Source organism: Quercus suber, unplaced genomic scaffold, assembly GCF_002906115.3.
Source record: "Quercus suber isolate HL8 unplaced genomic scaffold, Cork oak 2.0 scaffold_140, whole genome shotgun sequence".
Lineage (NCBI taxonomy): Eukaryota > Viridiplantae > Streptophyta > Magnoliopsida > Fagales > Fagaceae > Quercus > Quercus suber.
Window position 1 is genome coordinate 213,800 of NW_027069601.1, and position 20,516 is coordinate 234,315.

Consider the following 20,516-nt stretch of genomic DNA (forward strand, 5'->3'; position numbering starts at 1 on the left):
TTAGATTTTCAAAATATGTAGTACTATTTATTTTATTGAGTGAGTTTGTTGCCTAATGTTACAACTAATTTTATAGTTAAAATTTATCCTAATTTTTTAAATATTTTTCATAAAAATGTTGTTTAAAACTCTCTTAATATAGCAATTCCCGTTAACATAATCTGTATTAATAATAGAAAAATGTTAGCAGATGTCTTTAGGGTAATGATTAACAATTCATTTAAAAATTTTTTTATAAGAAAAGAAAAAAAAAGGTAATTAATATTTTGATAATTTTTTCTATTTTTCATAAAAGTGATATTAATATTTTTCTAAAATAGATTGTTAATCATTATCGTAAAGACATCTGTTAGTATTATTCTTAATAATATATAATAAATTTTATAAATATATATAAAAAATAAAATTCTCTCTTTACCGAAAAAAAAGAAAAATTCTCTCTCATCTCATCTAATTAACGAGTGAAAGAAAGAAATCCGTGTACGTCGGATAGTTGCACGTGCCTAAAAAAAAAAAAAAAAAAAAAATTTTTTTTTTTTTTTTTTTCCTTTTTTATTTCTTCTTCTTTCTTTTCTTTTTATAAGCCTAGCCTAACCTAACCGACTGACCTTCTTCTCCAAATTCCCAAAACTGCCCCTTCTATTTCTCTAAATTTACTCGGCCTACAGCCAATTCTCGAAAACCCTAGGCTGATCTCCGCCGACACGGCGTAGCTTTGCTTTGCCTCATTCTCAGTCTCAGTTTCTGTGTTTTCGTTGTGCCGTCGATATGGACAGATCCGACGCCGGCAAAGACTTCAAGGTCTTCGCTGGGAATAATAATAACTCCTCAGGTCTAATTTCTCTACTTTCTTTTTATTTTAATCGAATTCTAGGGTTTTGGATAGTTTGTTTGGATGCTGAGAAAGATGAAAAACATGAATACAAATTATTGCTTGATCTCTCTGTTTTACTTCACATAAACAGGTTTCTGCATATTAATTATGGGGCGGTTTGATTTGGTTTAGTTTAGGACTCCAGACTGTGTAGTCCTGAGTTCATGTTTGTTAAAAAAGCTGCCTTTTTTGGATTTTTGAATCTTCTCTTGGATTGAGAATGCCCTCCTTTTTTTTTTCTCAATAAAAAATATAAGTTTTTTTTTTTGAAGTTGTTACAATTATCTTTTTCAATAATTAATAATAATTTTATTGAAAAAAAGACAGTTTCATTCAAAAAAAAGAAAAAAAGAAAGAAAAGAAAAGCACAAAATAGCGAAAACAATTACAAAACAACAAAAATTATGTACAAGAAAAAATGGAGTCTATAAACATCGGAATGGGGTTACTAGATATGAGTCCCCAAGCTCGAAACAAATAGAACAGAGTGTTTATGAATGAGGCTAGGAGCTGCTAATGTTATTTAATAAAAGGTGTTTCCTAATTTTATTGAATTTAATTTTAAATCAATCACTCTAGGCTGCATCACCCAAGTTGCTCTCTAAAAACCAAACATATAGCCCCATAATGCATAAGCAAAATCACAGTAAAGTAGCAAATGATCCGTTGACACCCCACTACACCTACACATACAACACCAATCTACTAATGTGATTTTTCTATTTCTAGGATTGGGTAAATTTAACTTTCACAATTTAGTTTTGTGTCCTTAATTTATCATATTGCTAAATAACTTTCAATTTAGTAATAAGGTTATTTTTGGAAGTATAAAAAAGTATAGTAGTGGACACAAGAGAGTTCAATTCCAATTATTTATAGACAAGTCTTCATCAAAACTAATAAACTTTTGATTTACTTTATAAAAAAGAAAAAAATAGTACTAAATTTTTGGTTTTTTCCTAATTGTGTGCAACATGCCATGTGAGAGATTTGTAACTAAAACTAGAATGTATTTTTGGAAGGTTGAAGCTGGAGTAAGTAGCTGCGCATGCATCTATAACTTTGTCTTTTTTCTTTTTTGTCATGCAGATAGTGCATGCTTTGATGCTTCGCAGTATGAGTTTTTTGGTCGAAATGTTTTGCAAGAAGTTGAGTTGGGAGGGTTAGAAGACAATGAAGATAATGGTCCTGCATTTGGACCTGCTGATGATGAGTACCATTTGTTTGACAAAGAAGAGGTAATATTTTTGTATATGTTTACTTGACTTCAAATTAAATTGTGTTGCTTGTTGAAACAATAGGTAATTGAAAAAAAAAAAAAAAAACTATAATTTTAACTTTTACTAATACAATGACAAAAACAACAACTATACCTTTGTCACAAAATTTTAGGGTCGGCTATGGATCCTTAATAGACTAATCAATGGTACCCACATGCATTTTTTTCCAAAGTTTTAATTATATTTATCATTCATTTATAACTTTATTTTTTCAATTACATATGGTTTGTTATGAGAAAACCAATAAATCTGAACAATTGACATGCCCTTTAAATATAATGTATGTAGTTGTAATTATGTATTGTTTGACCTAGGTTTTGTGCTTAAATTTTTTTTAATTGAAATTATAAAAAATTGGGGAGTTTACATGATATTGTTCATTGTGTTGGTTTCAATTAAAGTACACAATGGAGGCCTGTCTACATGCGCATTGACTTTATGTACTTGTGAATTAGAATACATTTATGGAGGAGGGGAATGAATTAAGAGATGACTGTCCAGCTCAAACTAGAATTAGTAAGAATTGGACCTGAGATTTTGATCCAATGGAGTGGGGGTAGTTCTAAATTTTTAATCTTTACCTTTTCCAACTTTACATATATAGTGTTTGTTTGGTACAAGCTAAAAATTTCAGCTTATTTGTAATTTCAGTGTATTTTTGCTACTATTCATAAGTCCTATTGCACTTTTTGATTCTATTCATGGGTTTTAGTGTACTATTCAGCTTATTTTTTTAGCTTTTTTTAAACACTTTCAGCAAAAAGTTTTCAATTTCAGCTAAATAAGTTGTTCTCAAATGGACACATAGACAATTAAAATGATCTTGGAAGTGAAATGAATTGAAATAAAGAAAATAATAGAGTTTGAGTGAACCAACAAGTTAACAGAGAGAGAGAGAGAGAGAGAGAGAGAGAGAAAGAGAGAGAGTTATCTTGTCCAATTGGAGAAGCAATCCATTATCTTGTTTTCAGTTGTCCCTAGCTCTTTTTTTATGGGTCCTTTCCTCATCTGAAGCTTTTGTATGCACTCTGTGTAGTTCCCCTCTTTACAATGAACTTTCTTACTAAGAAAGTTATCCTAGATTTTACTAGCTAGAAGTTAGTCTAAAGGGATCTTTTTTAGAAAGATTCCTTACGTTATTAAAAAAAGAAAAGAAAAAAGTCATACTCTTAGGGTGAGTTATCAATTAAAGGTTTTAGTCATATTTATCTTTACGTAGTTCCTAGGTTAATAATTTTTACTGTTGAGAGGGAGATTGAGAGAGTTTGAAGATCTAGATTTTATTTACTTATTTATTTGAATGGTAGGGTTGCTAAACCTTTTAAATTTGCAAGCTCACAAACTGTATAAAGGATTTAACTAAAGTTAGTGTCAGATTTAAGCAAAAATTTTCAAATGAAAAGATTTTCATAGAGTCAATCAAGTGGGTTAAAAACCATTTATGGATCATCAGTTTGATCACCCAAAGTTGAAATTTCCTTTTTCAAAAGTTCTCAACAAATTGTTTTATTGACCTAAATTTTGACATACTGATAAATATGCTTTTTTACTTGATAATTTGAAAAAAAAGGCCTTTTTTATGCCTTGTTCCATCCAAGAAAAAGTGCTTGACATAATTAGCATAATATAGAATTTCATCAATGGAAATATGGTGTAAGATAATAGACAAAATCTAACCAAATTTGTGGGTTATGTGTGGGATTATTGGAATGGTTTTGGGCTAAGAACATAAATTTAATATATTTGGCTTGTGGTGTTAAAGATTGAACCAGGATAATTTAAAATAAATTATGTCCATGATGGCTAGAGATGTAAAGTTATGACATGATTCGGATATTTGGAACTTTGTCTGTTGGAAGGAGTGAAATAACTGTACCTTTGAGGATAAAGACAGATCAAAGAATCAGTTGGAATCATTGCTAATTCAAACTTTATTTGATTGGTCCTGTGTATGGGGTCTTACAAATAGTAACACCATTCTAGAATTCACAAAATCACTTAACTTTTTTACATAATCCTTTTATGATTATTTCAGGTTATGGAGTGCTCATCATCATGAGCATGAAGTAACCTTTTATATTAATAAATTTCTATTACTAATGAAAAAAATTTATATGAATCTTAGAAAGCATTGCCATGCACTTTCGGAGCTAGTGATTGTGCTTTCATTCTACCATGTATTAATACAAGCAGAGAAAAATGTTTGTAGCTTGACTAGTATAAAAGATATTAAAATAATTGTATGCAACAGTGTTGTAAAGTACCACAAAAAAATTCCTAGAGGACAATTTATTATGCGTAGCAAAGAAGCTTGCCCTGTAATTATTTAAAAGCATATCTGACAGTAGTATACTATGGTCATCTAAAGAGAGTGCTGCTGGGAAGGGGTAATGCTAAGGTTGTTGTTTTCTCTTTGAGGAGTGGAAACTTGTTGAAATATCCACTATGAGGGAATAGGTAGGGAATAAAGTTGGGAAGGTGGGGATGATACATGTCAAGTAATATTTTTACTCCAAATCAGGAAAAAAAGTGACTTAAAAAATTGCAAAGGGCTTTCTATGTGTCAAGTAACCAGGTCTGAACTTTGTATTTTTGTATTTATCAATAGGAATGTGGATGAAAGGGCAAATTTCCAGTTTTACTATCATCAAGAAGCTCATGGAAAAGCAACTTGTTGTGCAAATAGCACATGAGGACTCAAATCAATAACAGTAAATAAGCGAAAATTGAATAACAAGCACACACAAAGAACACAAGAATTTACGTGGTTTAGCAAACTGCCTACCTTCACGGCAACTACAGAGAAATTTCACTATAAAAAATAGGGAGATACAATAGTGAACAAGAACACTTTCAAGAAACCCAAATCCCAATTACACCATAGCACACGCTCAAAAAAGAAACAATAAGACTAGAAGCTGATTGCCTCTCTAATTCTCTATTTTCTTGTGTATCTGCACTGCTAGGTTATTAGGAATTCTCTCTAAATTCTATATGCCATACAACACAAACCTAATATATATATATATATACACATATATAATTCATAGGTTGGCAATACTAGGTCTCCTAATACAAGTTGTATTTGGTTTAATTGACTGAATTTGGGCTTGGCAATTCATAGCCACACGGGCCCACGTCAACAAATCTCCCCATTGACTTGAATTGATCAAGCTACAATAGTAAATTCCTCCATCGCCTCCACCTTAGCCCTTAAGGGCTATAAATAATGGTTGCATACACCAATTTAGTCCAAGCAGCTCTTGAACTTGTTGGAACTGGCTTTGTCAACATATCTGAGGCATTCTCTTCCTCTGTGTGTGAATAATTCTTAGCCACTAATTGTGCTTTGAATTTTTCACCTTCATTTTCTAATAACGCTTCTTTCTTTCAATATACCCTCTTGCAACCATTAGCCTTCTTTCTCTTGGGCAATTTCATTGATTCCCAAGTATTATTCTTTTGTAGTGACCTCATCTCTTCTACATCCTTGTAAGATGATGAATCTCTACTATTGGTTATGAGAGCAAAGCTAACTATGTCTTCAAAGCCATATCTTTGTGGTACTTTGTGAACTTGCTTCTCTCTACCTTTAGTGATTGAATAAGGCTCTTCTTGTTGTTGCTGTGGATCAATATCATTATCATCACCCTTATCATTGGGTGAACTATTCTTGTCGAACTCTACTTCAATAGTAAATTTCTCTTGTGAACTATCATCATATGTCTCTGCCTCATTCTGATTTAACATAAAGGCTTCATCAAATATGACATCTTTTCTAATCACCGTTTTCTTTGAGATTGGATCCCAAAGCCTGTAGCCTTTTAACACATTTTTCAAAACCAAGAAATATGCGTTTTCTTGACTTTGAATCCAATTAAGAACGCTCTCCACTCTGCACATGCATGCAAGCTGGACAACCAAAGATTTTTAGACTTGAATAATCAACTAGTCTACCTAACCAAACCTCTTCTAGAATCTTGAAATCAATGGCTAATTATGGAGATCTATTGATAATGAAGCTTGCTGTGTTAGCTGTCTTTGCCTAGAATACCTTGGTAACCTTGCATTCAATCTCATGCATTTGGCCCTTTCTACTAAGGTTTTGTTCATTCTTTCTGCAACCCCATTTTTGCTGTGGAGTTCCTTTAATTGTGAAGTGACAAGTAATATCTTCTAATTCACAAAATCTTATGAATTCTTTATCTCTATACTCTAGTCCATTATCTGTTCTAAGGTATTTTATTTTCCTGCCAGTCTGATTTTCAACTCATGCTTTCCACTTTTTAAATATGCCAAACACATTAAACTTATGCTTCATAAAATAAATCCATACCTTTCTAGAGTAGTCATCAATGAAACTGACGAAAGACTGAGCACCGCTATGAGAAGAAACTGATACTGGACCCCAAACTTCTGAATGAATGTAGTCAAGAACAATTTACTTGTATGAGAGCCTGTCTTGAAATTGACTCTATGCTGCTTCCCATACACACAATACTCGCAGAAGTCTAGCTTGCATGTCTTCATCCCCTTCAATAAATTTTTTTTGTTCAGCTCTAACATACCATGTTCACCAATATGGCCAAGTTGCATATGCCATAATTTTGTGTCATTAGTGCTGGACTCTACCGAAGTGGTGACTGCAACTCTTCTTATAATTGTGTTCGCTATCAATCTGTAAAGCGTGCTTACTTTCTGTCCCTTCATCACTATCAAAATGCCTTTGGTAATCTTCATGATTCCACCATTTGATGAGTATGAATGCCCTAAATCATCCAATACTCTTAAAGAAATTAAATTCTTCTTAAGATTTAGAACATGTTTGACATTACTAAGAACGCTTACAACTCCATCAAACATCTTGATCTTCACGGTACCAATCTCAATAACCGGGCATGTAGCATCATTACCCATTTGGACCATATTACCATTATAAGGCTTATACGTGTCAAACCAATCTTTCTTTGGAGTCATATGATATGAGCATGCTGAATTTGAAACCCAAGATTCCGATAAAACATTGTTACCTGATGAAACTGAAAGTAAATCTGCACCAACCTCACTATCATCTGATGTTTCTTTGGTAACACTAGCTGATTCTAGGGGCTTCTTTCCATTCATTTTCTCCTCTAAATGCTCTTTGAACTCTTTACACTGATTCTTGTAGTGCCCTTTCTTGTGACAATAAAAGCACTCCACACCTTTCTTTGTACGTGATCTAGACTGAGATCCGTTCCGATTGAATCTTGACTCGCTTCTACCTCGATTGCTTGACTTTGACTTTACAATAAGTCCATCAGCTTAAGTGCCATCACCATCTTACTTCATCTTTACGTGTGACAAGAGAGCACTAGTTATCTCTTCGAGTACTACAGCTTCTTTCTCGTACATCAATGTAGTCACTAGATGATCAAATTGCATAGGAAGCGACGCTAATAAGAGTAATGCTTTATCTTTTTCCTCATAATTCACCCAAAAACTTGACAATTGGGTGTTCAACATGTTAAACGTGTTGAGATGCTCCAACATATCTGAACCCTCCTTCATAGGCAAACTATACAGTTGCTTCTTCACATAGAACTTCGTTGTCAAATTCTTTCTTATATAAAGACCTTCTAGTTTTTCCCAAACTTCCTTTGTGGTCTTTGCTTCTAGGATGTTGTGAATGACCTCATTACTTAGGTTGAGACAAATAGCGCTAGCTGCTTTTCCCTTACCATAAAACTTCTCTACATCATACTTTGTGCTTGACATCTTTATTGTATTCAAAGGATTGAATCCTAACCTTACTCTAATATCACTTGTTGTGCAAATAGCACCCTAGGACTCAAGTCAATAACAGTAAATAAACGGAAATTAAATAACAAGCACGCACAAAGAACACAAGAATTTACGTGGTTCAGCAAATTGCTTACCTCCATAGCAATGACGGAGAAATTTCACTATAAAAAATAGGGAGATACAATAGTGCACAAGAACACTCTCAAGAAACCAAATCCCAATTACACCCTTGCACTCTCTCACAAAAGAAACAATAAGACTAGAAGCTGACTGCCTCTCTAGTTCTCTATTTTCTTATGCGGATGCACTGCTAGGTTATTAGGAATTCTCTCTAAATTCTATATGCCATACAACACAAACCTAATATATATATATATATATATGTTTATATATTTCATAGGTTGGCAATACTGGGTCTCCTAGTACAAGTTATATTTGGTTCAGTTGACTGAGTTTGGGCTTGGCAATTCATAGCCACAAGGGCCCACGTCAACACAACCCTTGAAAAAAGAAAAGAAAAGAAAACTATCTGAGGAAAAAGGTGTAATCAAGCTCAAGGCTTCATTCCTCTGCAGGCTTTTCTAATTACTTTTTGGTATGAAAAGTTTTCTTCCTCCGCATACATGAGTTGCTGGTATATCCAATGAGAGCCAGCTCAAATAGTACAAATACTACAAAGAATATTCCAAATATATATAACATTATCACAAGGATCTTCCCCCAGGTTATTGTCCAAACAAAGAAGGATACCCTTTTAGGAGCCTTAGTACACCAAACACTCTTCCTAGGGAAAGAATTAGTTGGTGCACCTCCGATAGCCTCATGCAAAAAGCGGACAGAAAAGATGCCACTCTTTTTCAGTTTCCATAGCATCCTATCACTCCCCTCTAATAAGAAAATGTCTGGCTGGTATGGATTGGTATAGAATTTTTTCAACTCATGCTATCTTATTTTCTATAAATATGGATGCTTCCCAAGCAAACAGTGATCAGTTTTAATTCTGACTCTGGCTGTGATGCCTAGAAATTTAAGTTCTTAGTCTTCTTCTTCTGTAATAGCTTTATTTCTCTTAACTGTTTATCTAATTTTCATTCTTCCGATTCCTTCAATCTAATTTTCAAATCTTAAAATTCTATTTTACTTGCCCCAATCCCCTCAACAATGTTTCAACCCCAAGCAGCTGGCAAACTTAAAACGGCTGCCAATGCTAACCATGGCTCTTTATAGCTACTTAAAACTTGGACTTCGTCCTGCATCCCAAAATTTCAACCCAAACATTTTATGTTTCTTTGCACCATTACACATCACTACAGCATTAAACAACTTAGCATATGTTTTTTTTTTGATAAGTTGTTTAAAGCTGTAGTGATGTGTCTAATGTGAAAGTCACTTTGTCAGAACTGTTGTATCATCTAGTTCTCTGAGCGGAAAGAGCCAAAACTTCCTTTTAAAAATCTTACCATGGTAATGTTCTTTTCTGAGTGATAGAATCATCAAAGATTTTTTTAGTTACATGCAGATCTCAGCAAGATAAATTTATTCTCTTTTAGAAGGGATTTTATTGAGTTCCTTCTTGCTCACCTTGTTGTCACTGAAATACCTCTTTCAAATTACATAAACAAAGCCTGAGTTTATCCACTTTGGTTCTCTCTCTCTCTCTCTCTCTCTCTCTCTCCCGTGTCCAAGAAAATAAAGAAAACAGTATAGGTCATAGTAGTTTTGCAGTTTGCTTATCAGTTCACTGCCAAACAAGTACAGATTTATTTAGAACCTTCAAAATGTAGCATAATGATGGATGTAATAATCCCTTCCTAGTTTTTTGCGTTTCTGGTTTGAAAATGCTGAAATTATTGACTATTTGAAAATCTCAATTATTATATAGAAAGGTTGATTTTTTTCGTTTTTTGTTTTTATAAAATTTATAATTTCAAGAACTGGGCGTGGTGAAAGGTTTTTAACTTTGTTTCTGGCATCATCACAAAAGAACAGTGCGATTCAGAAAATTTTAACAAATATATCTTCAGTTTGGGTCTATAATACATTTCCTCACCAAGTTGCTTGATATGCGTCACTTACCTTGAGATATGTAAATATATCATCTGAACTCTTAAAATATGACTCTTTGGTTAGTACTATGACAGTTCTTTTGTGCAAACCAGGTTTTTAGAAATCTGAGCTGTTGCTTTTTCAAATGTGACACAGACTTCAATTACTTATATGGAACTGCAAACATTTGAGAAGAATAATATGGATATTCCTTTTGTGCAGTCCCCGTTTTTATAAACATTCCCCATTTCTTGTTCTTTTATCATGTGATTTCAATTCAAATTTGTATGATTTTCCCTTTCCATGTGCAGAATAGCTTTATAATAGTAAGCTTGCCTTGTAGAACTCATGCCATTGGTTGTCAAATACATCACTTTTTTTAAAATGATTTTTTTCGTTTGCTTTATTGCTGTTGCCTTCCACTTTCTTCTTTTTCTTTTAAAACTGCAAGTTTTGTAATAGAAAATTTTTATTGTCAACACTTCAATTTGCTGGGCCTGAAGTAGTATAATGACTTCAGTTCACTTATTTTCCATCTCAGGGTGTAGGTTTGGGATCTTTATCAGATGTGGATGATCTGGCAACTACTTTTGCCAAGGTTAGCTTCCTTGAATTCGATGGTTGTGCAGGCAATGATGAATAAATGTTTTGTGTAGCCTTTGATGAGTTGTCAATTTCTTTCTCATGTCATACTCTTCAATTTATATTATTTTTATATATTGTTATTTCAATGATTTGAAGATATCACACTCTTATGTTGTTAAGTGTAAGGCTTCTCTCTTAATTTCTGATGCTAAGCTCTGTGTAGGTATATAGGGTAACATAGTTTTTTAATGACAGTTGATATCGCATTAGAATAATTTCCTGGCTTGAATATTTATTTTTTATTCTATTTATTTATTTATTTTATAAATAGATAAGTTACATATGCACCCAATGGGTTTTGAACCCACTACCTCACCCTCCGCCTAGCACTTGCAAGGGGAGGAGGTGTTACTTGAGCTAGAGCTCATTGGCCTGTTTTGTATTGCAGTTAACTAATCATCTCTTTCTCCAGCTAAGTTTCCATTTATATGATTGGGAATTTTTTAGTGACTGGTCAATTAATGTCATTGTGAAGATTATATACAGCCATTCAGCCTGAAGACTTGTATATGTGATAGTGGTTATTAAATTCACTAGCTGGTCATTCTTGCTTTGACTATTTGATAGCTTGAATGGAGCCAATTATTATTTGTAATTCCTTTGACATGATTATGTGGCTTTTTGATTGTTATATTGGTTAGAATCATGGCAGAATATACTTGGATATTAACTGTGAAATGGACATGCTTATTACTAGAAGTTTATTTTTATGCAACTCTTGTAGAATGTTTGAAAACTTTGACAATGTGCCAAAGAGTGAAGGTTGCTTGATTGTGCTATTGTGGTTGTCATAGTTATTTTATTGATATGCTATCTCCATAAATTTTCCCTTCATATTTTGTGGCTTATGCTGTTGTTCTGTTATACAGTTGAACAGAGTTGTAACAGGACCAAGACACCCGGGAGTTATTGGTGATAGAGGATCTGGATCCTTTTCACGGGAAAGTAAGTAACCTTGACGTGAATTTTTGTGTTCCTGATGTTAGTCTTTAGATATCTTGAGGCAATCAGAGCAGCAATCAGGCCATGCCACAGTTTTTTTTTTTTTTTGAAGTTTAAGTAGGCATTACTTTCTACGTTGGCCTCATTATGAGGTGTGGGCCTTGCTAACTTATTCTGGAAGTGAGTTTTTGGTATCTGGTTCCAAAAAGTGATTTGGAGGTTCTTTTATTTGACAAAAGACACTTTTCTCAGGGGAAACACCTGTTGCACGTGTGGATCCACACATTTCCCCTTTCTCCTAAAGTACTAATTTGACAAGTCTTTTAAACTTGCTCTTTGTGATCAGATGTTGCTTCAAACAATCACCCTTGAATCAATTCATCCATGTCCTCCCAAAATTTTTGTATAATGGATTTCCAATCCTATTTGAGCAGCGTACGCCCTAATTATGTTAATTTTCTCTTCTCCTAAGACAAGTTTTATTAGCATAATTCTATTCAATATCCTCTTAATCTCAACTGCTTTTTTAAGAATTTTATCTATGATTATCCCGAACTCATATTTATTTATTTATTTTTAAAAATTTATTTTATTTTATTTTTCATTTTTTAATCTCTTCCTCTATAATATAATTTATACCCTATATGTTTGAATTCTCTAGATTTCTCACCTACTAACTTAGTCTCCTGAAGATATACTATTTGTATACTCCTGGTCATTGTTTATGCTATTTCCATTGGTTTCTTTGTTAAAACTCCTATATTCCTAGTGCCTCTTGTTCTAACTTCTTTACCAACACCCATTCATCAGTGTTGGAAATCTTGCCCATTTTTCACTGCACCCAAGTGCAGTGTAGTGCATTGCTTACACGGAACGCTTTGGCTAACTTTTGCCCATTTTTCACTGCATTCAGTGTCCGATATAGCACTTCACCAGTCTGGCTAACCTTTGCCCATTTTTCACTGCATTCAGTGTCCGATATAGCACTTAACTAGTAGGTAATGCCCCAACGTGCATCTGTAATGAATCCATTCATAATAGAGATTATTGCTTCCCTGCCCGGGCTTTCTTCCTGAATAGAGGACTGGTTAAGTTTCTCCCTCACCTCGATGATTTTCATTTGGATGCTTAGCGGGGATCCTCGTACATGACACCTTTCATCAGTGTTTGAGTGCGCTCCAAAATTTTACGATGGCCATCAACCTCCGAAACTCATTTTTTTGGGCTGGTACCGGCTGTGAACAAAATATATGATGCTAAGCATAGGCACAAACAGAGTTAAAAAGGGTTACTAAATATATATTTATAATAATAATTGGACGTAATTTTAACTATTTAATCTGCTAACCTGGGCAATCTTCCTGTGAAATGGTTTATTGTTCTTTCCCCTCTCTAACATACCTTCAAAAAATTAATTTTAGTCTCAATGATCCATATATCTGTTCAAGCCTAGCATCCCTGTCAAATGGCTAGCATGAGATATAGGTTATAGAAAATTTTGAATTCCTGTATAATGCCTTAGATGTTTTCGAGTAAAAGCTTTCAATTTGATAGAAAACCCGTAATCTTAAATGAGACAACATTTTTGGACAACTAATTTTGGTCTATCTCAGGAATCATCAATCAGCTATTTAGTATTTACTCAGTAAATTTTTTGGAAGAAAAATGATCTTCCTCATTTGGTTCCTATTGACTTAAAAAGAATGTTCCTTAATCGTAAGTTTTTAGTCTATTTCTTTGTGTGCATGCATATACCATAATGTAGTTTTGTAAAATAAAGTTTAATTTTTATTAATAATATATTATGAGTGTCTAGAAGCTCCTATCATGTCTCTATGCTCATTTGTTTTGTTTTTTTAATGTTATTTTTTGCCATTTAATTGTTTTTAATGTGAACTATATCACTTAACATCAAACTTTTCATTTTTTCTAGTGTTAAGTGTTTCTTTAATTTCCCTTAACTTTTTAGGCTTTTTTTTTTTTGGTCTTGTCTGAGTTTCAATGTCTCAAAGAGCACAATCTGTTTCCTCTCTGTTCATGGTGCATGTAAGCATGTCTGTGCGCACACGGAGTCACGAGGGAAGCTCTGTGGTGCTGTAATTATTTCGCACCATTCCATTTAGGCTTATGATCTGTATAAAATTAATTTGGGCTGCCAGCCCAAATTTACCATGATAATAAGATGACTTCTTTAGTTCTGGTTAAGGGAAAAGCTGATCTACCTTTTACACAACGCATGGCAAGAAGGATCAGTGTTTTAGGTTGTGAAATTGGAGCCTTGAATGGTTCAGGTTTGGACTTTGCTTTTTGATGTTTTTTCTACTAGGAGGATTCCAGATAAACTGCTTTCTTTTCCATTGAGCCTTGTGCATCTATTTGTTAAGTGCCAATTATAAATAATTGTAAATTCTCTATACCATGTAGCTTTCTTGATTTTTGCAGTTTGTGGTGTAGTGTAATGTAAAAGTAGGTTGGACTTTATATTCCTATAACTGTTGCTTATTGTCCCTCCTCCCCTCTTCTTCCCCCTTATTCACTAACAGCAAGCTCTGTTCAGGTTCATCTGCGACCGAGTGGGCACAAGATGGAGATTTTGGAAACTGGTTAGACCAGCAAATGTTTGATGCAGAAAGTGGTCAAGATGAGAAGAGGTGGTCATCACAGCCTCAACCTTCTGCTCGTCTTGGAGAATCAAAACCTTTGTACAGAACATCCTCATACCCCCAGCAGCAACCAGTGCTGCACCACTACTCCAGTGAACCAATTCTAGTACCCAAATCAACTTTCACGTCTTTCCCTCCTCCTGGAAGTAGATCTGAACAGGGTTCACCGCACCATCTGAATATGCCTTCTCTTGGCAGTGGTTCTCAGATGCCATTCTCTGCACCGAACCTCTCTCCTTTATCTAACTCTAATCTTCATTTGGCTGGTTTAGCTCATGGGTTGCACTATGGTGGGAATATGCGTCAATTCACCACTTCTGGCCTTTCTTTTAATAACAGGCCACAAAACCACTGGGCCAACCATTCTGGCATGTTGCACGGGGATCACTCTAGCCTTTTGAATAATATTTTGCAGCATCAGTTACCTCATCAAAAGGGTGTCATGTCCCCACAAATAATCTCACCCCAGCAGCAGCTGCAACAACAGAGACTGCACCATCAAGTTTCACCATCTATGGCCCATTTTGCAGCACTGCAGTCGCAACTGTATAGTACTCATCCATCATCCTCACATAAGGCTATACTGGCAGATATGAGAGACCAAAGACCTAAATCATCTCAAAGAGGCAAACATAATATGCGTTTTTCTCAGCAGGGTTCTGATGCTAGTAGCCATAAAAGTGACAGTGGGTGGGTCCAAATCAGATCCAAGTATATGACATCTGAAGAAATAGAGAGTATTCTTAAAATGCAACATGCTGCTACACATAGCAATGACCCATACATTGACGATTATTACCACCAAGCAAGTCAAGCCAAAAAGGCTGCTGGATCAAGGTTAAAACATCCTTTCTGCCCATCTCACCTGAGGGAGCTCCCTTCTCGAGGGCGTAATAGTACAGAACAACATCATCTCCTAGCTGATGCCCTTGGGAGGATTCCCCTCACTTCTGTACGTAGGCCTCGCCCCCTCCTCGAAGTTGATCCTCCTCCCTCTGCTTCTGGTGATGGCTCTGAGCAGAAAGTCCCTGAGAAGCCTTTGGAACAGGAACCAATGCTTGCTGCTAGAATTACTATTGAGGATGGCCTCTGTCTTCTTCTTGATATTGATGATATCGATCGGCTGCTACAGTTTAGTCAGCCCCAGGATGGGGGTACTCAGCTCAGACGAAGGCGACAGATGCTGCTAGAAGGTCTGGCGGCATCACTTCAGCTTGTAGATCCACTTGGCAAAAGCAGCGTCTCTATTGGCCCGACTGCCAAGGATGACCTTGTGTTCCTACGGTTGGTTTCTCTTCCTAAGGGTCGAAAACTCCTTTCTAGGTTCCTTCAGCTTCTCTTCCCCGGTAGCGAGCTTGCCCGAATTGTTTGTATGGCTATTTTCCGTCATTTAAGGTTTTTGTTTGGTGGCCTTCCATCTGATAAAGGAGCAGCTGAGACAACCACAAATCTTGCAAAGACAGTTTCCTCATGTGTTAAGGGCATGGATCTACGAGCACTTAGTGCTTGTCTTGTTGCAGTTGTTTGTTCATCAGAACAACCACCACTCCGCCCCGTTGGAAGTACTGCTGGAGATGGGGCCTCTGTTATTTTGAAGTCAGTCCTTGAAAGGGCAACTGAACTCTTAACTGATCCTCATGCTGCTGGCAACTGTAGCATGCCAAACCGTGCCCTGTGGCAGGCTTCATTTGATGAATTTTTTGCTCTTCTTACTAAGTACTGCCTGAGTAAATATGAAACTATTGTGCAATCCATATGTTCACCTACCCAACCAAGCACAGAAGTCATTGGATCAGAGGCAGCCAGAGCTATTAGTAGAGAAATGCCTGTGGAGCTTCTACGTGCCAGTCTTCCTCACACTGATGAGCGCCAACGGAAACTTTTGTTAGATTTTGGTCAACGATCCATGCCCATTTCTGGGATCAATCCCCGTGGTGGAAGCAGTGGCCGGATAAACTCAGAATCAGTGAGGGGTTAATAGAGGTTTACAAAGGATAATTTAAATGATTTTTTGGAAACGTCCATGATTTAATTTGGTTTTTATCTGCCTCTCTGGATGCTTTCATGGGGTTAAATATATATTTTACTCAATGGCCCCTTGCATGCATTTGGAAGTGAAGCTATCAAGAGGTGAATGTGGTTAGGATTGATATTTGGCAGCATGGGGAGTGGATGCAAGGCATGTGTAGTTTATTGTAGGTGCAGTTCAAGGCTCCAGTGTAATCTTTGTTATACTTAGTTTATTTCAGAAAATTTTCTATGATTCTCATTTTGACGAATTGATAGTCTTGCATAAATGTTATGATGGAATTCTTAATGTTTGTCTCTAAGATTTTTCTTCTGGAGCCTTTATTTTGGTGCTTTAGTAAAGTCCAGTATAGAACTTTGGTAGGGTTTAGATTGTACAGGGTGATGTTACTGAACCTTCAAAAATTTCTTTCAATTCTATCTAGTCACTTGGAAGAATTTGTTATTAGGTCTCAAAAAGGTGGTTAATTAGTTCATGGCATTCCAAAGTTATGTGGTGAAAAGAAAAAAAAAAAAAAAGTAATTGACAAATAAGTTCTTTTTTCATTTATTATTTTTCAGAGTGTTATGTCGATTTGGAGCTGGTCAATAATACGACGTAGTGAGAGTACTAGAGTGGCCAGCATATTTTCCGAAGTTATTCTTTTTATTGTACTTTTAAAATCTGTATTCGAACTACTCAATTCACTGGATAAGTCTCTCAAATTGGTCACATCAGATTCTGTTAAATGTTACCTCCTTGATGAAGGGTGTAATACATGATTAGATCAGACTTGAGAGAGAGAGAGAGAGAGAGAGAGGGAGAGATTCTGTTAAATATTAGTTCATTTCAGTGTTACCTCCTTGACGAAGGGTGTAATATATGATGAGATTTGACTTTGTAATGAACCTGTTAGGCTCTGTGGTAGATGGGTGGGAAAATTAAAGAGTAAAAATGGGGGAATTTGTGAGAGAGAGAGAGAGAGAGAGAGAGAGAGAGAGAGATGGATGGTTGGTAACCATTGGAAAAATGAAAAAAAGGCGAAAAGGGTACCTATTGGCTAAACTATGTATAATTGAGGTCTCTCAGCTAAACTATATATAGTTTAGTCCTAAAAAAAGAGTCAAAACTTCAAAATTTGCAGAAAAATCCCCAAGAAGTCTAGAAAATCACAAATAATCCCCAGTGGACCTTAAAAGAAGAAGAAAATCAAGAAAGACTCAGAACCATCCCTAGTCGATCAGAAAATCAGAATTACAAACTTGCCCTTTAGAGCACAGGAAATTACAGAATTGTCCCTCAATGGGCCGAGAAGATGGGGAATTACACAGAAGCCTCAGAAAGTGCCAAAATGAGGAAATTACTCCCTAGTGAGTCAATGAATGTTGATCTGCACATAGATTCCTTGGAAAGATTACAAATCAGAAGATTACTCCTAAGTGAGCCAAGAAAATTAGAATTTGATAGAGGCCCTCTAGGAAGTTAAAGATTAAAATGACAAACCCCTAATGGACCCAGATTTACACAAGATTACAGAAGATCACCAGAACATTTGGAAAACACCTTGAGCGAGTTTTTCACCAAGATTACAGAAGATCACCATCATCCTAAGAAGACATCAGACTCTGTGCACATATCCTTAGAGACTTTTAGAGAAGCTAGAATAGAAGATAGTGGATTTGCAATACATATCCTTCTTGGAATTGAACATGTACACTGAGACTTTTGGAACACCCATAACAAAAGAGATTGAGATAGAGGCAAAAGCTACCTAGAATAGAAGAGATTGAGATAGAGGCAACAGTCACCTACAGGCAAAAGCTACTGGGAGAAGTTTGAGGCAAGAGCGATAGACTGACACCCCTAGATACGTTCTCTTTCTAGCTCATAAGAGCACCTTGTTTGTTGGATTGATGTTTAAGGTTATTGGCCATGTTTGTTTTTCTTTTTTGGTGACTCTAGGATAGTGAGTCACTCACCTTTTGTTTAACCATTGGCAAACTATGCTTTTGGATAGTGAGCATGTCGCTACTTGTTTCCCGAGTAGCAACCTTGGGACTTTAAACAGATGAATCCCACACAACTTTTGGGATTTGCACCCCACCTCGTGTATGCGTGTTTGCCATGTGCATTGGTTAGGCCTGAGTCATATATTGAAACAAAATGTTTTGTCTCTTTTTCTTTTAATTCCATTAGTGAAGCCCACGAATCAAAAGAGGGGCAAATGTAAACACCTCATTTTGGACTTGAGCCCCCATTCCCCAATGACGATAATACTAGGTAGGTTTAGGACTAGTCTAGGGCCTAAACAAAGAAACTCGTTAGTTGAAGGATGTTTTTGAAAGAAAGAAAAACCTTACAAAAACCCTAAGGGTGCGTACGCATCCTAAACCTATGTGTAAACAACCACGAGCATGCGTACGCATCTAGGGTTTTAGAAAGTTATGTAAGACAAGTTTTAATGGAAAATGTGGAAAGCTTGATGATGCACGAAAATCAGTAGGCTGGAATGCTTCGAATTATGACAATGGCTATTAATCTTGAAAAGAAAGAAAGAACTATCAAAGGTAGAACCTTTGGAGAATTTCTTGTAGAATTTACCGAGTACAATTTTATCGTCTATGCGTATGGCTGTCTAAATCAACTCGTCCATGAAGAACTCCCTTCATTGTATCACTTGGTTATCAATGGATGTGTATGCTCTCGTTCTCAGATGACTTGGTATAGGCATAGCTAAACTTTGGACAAAAACACAAGGACGAGTAATACTTGTGTTGATCCCCATCAGTTGCCCCCTTGTCCTTGTGTTGTCTGTCAATACTGCTTTTGTGCCCTTTTTTTTTTTTTTTTTTTTTTTTTTTTTTTTAACAGTCAAAATCAAGCTTGAAAAACTTCTTGTTTGAGGTATTGAGTTTTAACTTTTTACTTTTCATTTCTTTGTTTTAATTTTGTTTTTCTCTTGTTTTCTTTCTTTGTTTATGTTTTAATATGTTTAGGCAGCCTAGGGTTTGGTAGTTTACTGTTTTAAAACATGTTAAGTTGTTAGATTTGTTAATTTTAAGTTCTGCTATGTTTTCTGTGTTTCTAGGTTAGGGTTTAGTGCGTGTTTGCGTACGCATGCTTCCTACATGCATATCCAGACTCAAAGTATGCGTATGCATACAAATATCTTGCGTACACAGGCCTATGTATGCACACATATATTTGTGCCCAAAAACCCTATTCTAAGTTTTCTACTTTTGTTCTTTGTTTCTTTCACATAACATGCTTATGTTTTGACCCTCTTTTTTGTATTTTTAAGTCTCTGTTTCTTTGTTTGATTGTTTGTTTGCCTTTAACATACTAGATTAAGGTTTCTCTTCTATGATTTCTTTGTTTTGCCATGAACATGCATTAATATGATCATGCATTGATGCATAGGTACTGAGATGCTGTAAGGTAAGCAAGGTAAGGCATGCATTCACATGAGCATGCATTGTTGCTTTGGATGATGGATATGTACATATTTTGTTGAATGATATGCTTTAGGTGTTTGAATATATGCTTGTTTGAACTCTAATATGCCTATTTTTCTGTTATATACCTTGCTGCCATGTTTGTGTTTTTGCTGTGGTTTGTTTGCAGCCTTGAATGATATGCATGATAGATGTATGCTAAGGTGATGATATGAGAAGCATGATAGATGTATTTTAGGGTTTAGGATGAAATGCCATGTTGTATGCTTAGATGTATGCTAGTGTGTGTGTGAGTATAGAATGCAATATTGAATATACCTTTAATGAGATTAAGACGGAAGACACTGAGTGGAAGCTGACTCATGTGTCTTATGGTTTTGGGTGCCTAACACCTTCCCAAAATCTTATCTAAACTTCGAACCCATACTCTGGTAGTAAAATCAATCCTTCCATGTAAGGGCGCTATGTAAATGGTTCCTAGAATTAATCTAGTTGGCGACTCCATCTTTTCTCCAACCCGGTCCACTTGGCCGAGGCGCACTCTCCCTTTCCTTTTAGGAGGAAGTCGGTGGCGCCCATAGCCATGAGTGTAATATTGATTAAGATGCCATGTTGTGTTAGATGCATCTTAGTGTGTGTGTAGAATAACCTACGAGAGGACCCTTTGATGGGATTAGGATTTGGAATGCAATGAGTGGAGACCAATCTACAAGTCAGGTGGGGTTGGGTGCCTAACGCTTTCCTATCTCTATACCTAAACTTCGGACATGTGCTCTGGTAGGACCGGTCTTTTACACAGGGCACCATATATATGGTTCC

General features: G+C 35.6%; 1 protein-coding gene across 1 annotated transcript; it reads left to right on the plus strand.

Moving 5' to 3' along the window:
• Positions 1 to 532: 532 nt before the first annotated feature.
• Positions 533 to 16,551, plus strand: LOC112011019 (protein PAT1 homolog 2). Its single transcript, XM_024043396.2, has 5 exons — positions 533 to 832; positions 1,964 to 2,112; positions 10,526 to 10,582; positions 11,499 to 11,574; positions 14,129 to 16,551. The coding sequence occupies exons 1-5, from the start codon at positions 769 to 771 to the stop codon at positions 16,210 to 16,212; spliced, it is 2,430 nt and encodes an 809-aa protein (XP_023899164.2). The 5' UTR covers positions 533 to 768; the 3' UTR covers positions 16,213 to 16,551.
• Positions 16,552 to 20,516: the final 3,965 nt, after the last annotated feature.